This window comes from Mandrillus leucophaeus, unplaced genomic scaffold (assembly GCF_000951045.1).
Source record: "Mandrillus leucophaeus isolate KB7577 unplaced genomic scaffold, Mleu.le_1.0 Scaffold305, whole genome shotgun sequence".
NCBI classification, from domain to species: Eukaryota; Metazoa; Chordata; class Mammalia; order Primates; family Cercopithecidae; genus Mandrillus; species Mandrillus leucophaeus.
The window spans coordinates 484140-487540 of record NW_012103199.1 but is presented as its reverse complement, the minus strand read 5'-3'; the positions used below and the strand labels follow the sequence as shown (position 1 = coordinate 487540).

The 3401-nt window shown below is 62.3% G+C and overlaps 1 protein-coding gene across 2 annotated transcripts in view; it reads right to left on the bottom strand.

The window, feature by feature from the left end:
• The window catches only part of PANK4 (pantothenate kinase 4), a 25263-nt gene that overhangs the window by 16007 nt on the left and 5855 nt on the right, over positions 1-3401 (bottom strand). The window contains exons 4-9 of one of the 2 annotated variants that reach the window (XM_011987217.1): positions 3087-3270; positions 2693-2785; positions 2177-2330; positions 1218-1399; positions 588-669; positions 238-338 (exon numbers count right to left, since the gene is read on the bottom strand). In XM_011987217.1, the coding sequence (XP_011842607.1) occupies positions 238-338; positions 588-669; positions 1218-1399; positions 2177-2330; positions 2693-2785; positions 3087-3270 (796 nt within the window). The remainder of the gene's footprint in view (positions 1-237; positions 339-587; positions 670-1217; positions 1400-2176; positions 2331-2692; positions 2786-3086; positions 3271-3401) is intronic. The other variant, XM_011987219.1, reaches the window with a different exon arrangement.

Here is a 3401-nt window from a genome sequence, read left to right as displayed (position 1 = left end):
GTAATTCCTGCTGAATGTTTCCAAAACACGAAAGCACCCAGTGAGGGAGAGAGGAAAGCAAGCCACAGTGTCCTCCTCCCGCCCCTAGTTATACCCCAGGTCCTTGGAAGGATTCGCCATGGGTAGAGGCGCCTTTCAGCTGGGACAGCCACAAGAGGCTTCTCTCAGGGACAGGAGAAGGGAGTGCGGCACAGGCCGCTCCCTTGGGGCCCGGGACGGCCAGAGCCCGCTACTCACGGTGCCGCTCCGTGCCCGCTGCGCTGGGCCGAGCTCTGGTGATGTGCTCATCAACCCGGAGCTGCCTGCATAGTTCTCTCCCCAGCTGTACTGGTTGGGATCTGGAAAGCAGAGAGTCAGGTCACCTGTGTTAACCTTGTTCTTCATTCAAAAGCAAGAGAGTGGAGAAGGAAAGGGTATAAAAACCGATTAACTAAATTGTTAAAACGTCAGACATGCCTGCTGCTGTCACTTTCTGAGGACTCACGCTCCCCACCCCACCTCCACCCTGGGCCGCTCTGACCCAGAGCACAGGCCCAGACCACAGCTGAGGCCCAACGCTGCTCAGGGGCACCAGCACCGCGACTCACTGTCCTGCTCGGCTCCTTTCAGGAACGCTCCGATGGCTCCCAGGTAGCCTTCGTGCCTCAGAAACAGCGCTTGCACTTCCCCCTGCCATGGCCAAAGCACACGTGCCGCTGTCGGCCCCACACAACACCCGATGCCTCCGCAAACCAACTCAACACGGGTAGGCCTCGCACTGCGCAGCCCAAGCCCTCCAAGACGCATCCACGGCATACTTGCCGGTGGAATCGCGCCTGGCGCCAGAGGGCGGGCTGCTGTTTGAAGAAAGCTAAGGGTGAAATAGCTTCTCCCATGTGGCGAGTCCCTAGCCCACAAGTCTCTGCATCGGGGACGTGGGCGCCCCTCTGCAGGGGCACAGGCACCCTGACCCCAGCACAGATCGGCGGACTCCCCCAGAACTCTCTAGAATGCTCATCACTGGTGATTTGCTCAGACTCAGGCGGCCACGGTGCCACAAAATGTAGGCTCCCCAGAACCAGCCAGAAGAGAGGGGTGCTGGGCTTCTCGGCCGCCCGCCTTCCAGGCCCCCCGGCCTCTCGACCTCCCTGGGCTGCTGCAGTCTCTGACCAGCATGACTGATTTTGAAGACCCTGGGGGTCTGCGTCAGAGGCTGGGGAGGGCGGCGTGCCCGTTACCTTGGAGAAGAAGTTGATGCTATAGGTGATGGTGCGCATGGTCACGGGGTGGCCCCGGATGAAGAAGCCTCCAAAGTACACGCGGTCCAGGCTGTGCAGCCGCGCGTGGAGACAGGCCAGCTGCCCGATGTCGTTGCTGATCATGTGCAGCAGGCTCTTGGCCATGTCTTCCTTGGAGAACTCTGGAGAAAGGAAGGAAAAGGCACTCGCGTCCAAGCACAGCAAGTGCCTGATGTGACAGCAAGCGGGAGCGGAAGGGGAGAGAGAGCTGAGCGGGAGGGGAGGGGGAGAGAGAGCTGACTGGGGGAACCTGAGCCTGAGCATGGGAGGGGAGAGAGAGCTGAGTGGGGGAACCTGAGCCCGAGCATGGGAGGGGAGAGAGAGCTGAGTGGGGGAACCGGAGCCCGAGCGCCGGAGGGGAGGGGAGAGAGAGCTGAGTGGGGGAACCTGAGCCCGAGCGCCGGAGGGGAGGGGAGGGGAGAGCTGAGTGGGGGAACCGGAGCCCGAGCATGGGAGGGGAGAGAGAGCTGAGTGGGGGAACCGGAGCCCAAGCATGGGAGGGGAGAGAGAGCTGAGTGGGGGAACCGGAGCCCGAACGCCGGAGGGGAGGGGAGGGGAGAGCTGAGTGGGGGAACCGGAGCCCGAGCGTGGGAGGCTGTGTGTGATGCATGAATCATTCCTGGACGGATTAGGCTTTGTTTTCAGAGAGAAAAAAACCCGAATCGCTTTTCCTAACTCAGAGGAACTGTTTTTTCCTCCAAAACCAAGACCACGGTGTTTATTCACCAACATTCTGAGCACTTGGCCTGCGCCATGGTGACTCGGCAGGAAGAGGTTGCAGGACCCCGACTCTCCAGGGAGCGGGTGTGGGAAAGTTAACAATGGGGGAAGCTCCTGTCCCCAAGACCCCAAATGTCCCCACCCCCCTTCTCTCTGGCGGCAGAGGCCAGGGCCGGCACCTTGGTCGGCGGTGGCTGACTTCCCGAAGCTGCTGGCGATGAGGTTGCCGCTCAGCCCGAGTGTCTGGTGGGCACCACCGTAGACGTCCCGCACCAGCATGTCCACGTTGCTGTGCTGGCCCCTCGAGGCCAGGTGCAGGAGTTCGTCAAACTTCTGCGGGACACGGCGAGGGGGCGGGTGAGGCGCCGGGAGCTGCTGGAATCCCCACGACCCCAGAAACCAAGCCCACGGGAGGAGGCACACGTGGGCAGAGGGTGAATGGGCCCTCATCATGTGGGACCAAAGGCAGGAGGCAGCAAGGGGGACCCTCAGGCCACCCAGTCAGGAGCAGCTCTGGCTGCTGGGACACCCGTCCTTCAGGGCGCAGAGCCGAGCCGCAGAGGCCAGAGACCCGCCGAAGCGAGTCAGGAGGGAGGCCCAGAAGCAGCATTTGCACCTCCCAGCCACAGGCCTTTGGAGGACAGGAAGTGGACATCTCTGTAGACCCCGGAGGGCCTCTGGCAGCCGCCGCGTACCTTCGTTTTGGTGAGCAGAGCCCCGAGCCCCCAGAAGGTGCCGCCTCCGATGGAGCTGCCGCCGACCCACTCGAACCTGTCCTCCGTCTCCACCTGTAGCAGAGCCAGGGCAGGTGCGTGCACAGCAGACCCTCAGCCACACAGGTCCCCCCACCATCCCCGCACCGTGTGCTGCGCTGCGCTGGGGCGAGCCCCGCCCCCACCCCAGAACCGCCAGTGGGCGGACTCTCTCGATGGCAGAGCCTGGGGGCGCTGATGCCCCTCCCACAGCGGCTCTGAGCTCAAGGCTTCACCCCCCACCCACTGGGCCCCAGTCCTGGCTCCTGCTCCTGCACACAGCTTCACAAACTGTGGCTGAACCATCCACTCATTCATTCACGAAGCCAGACCTCACCTTCACAATGGAGACTCCAGAGCCAATATTGACAAGAAGATAGGGGAAAATGTGGGGGTGGTTGGTCTGGAACCGGAACTCAGGGTCGGAATCCTTCTGGTACACGAAGGCCTCGTGGGGGATGTTCTTGAGCACAAAGTTGCACCCCTTAATCAGGCATGTCATCACATCCTCCTTGTCGACTCTGAAAAGAAAGTGCCAACCCCTTAAAGAGTACAGGCCACAGACGGGTGTAGCACGCAGGCCTGCCCGGCCCAGAGGGGCAGCCGGGCCCAGTACAGACCACAGACGGGTGTAGCACGCAGGCCTGCCCGG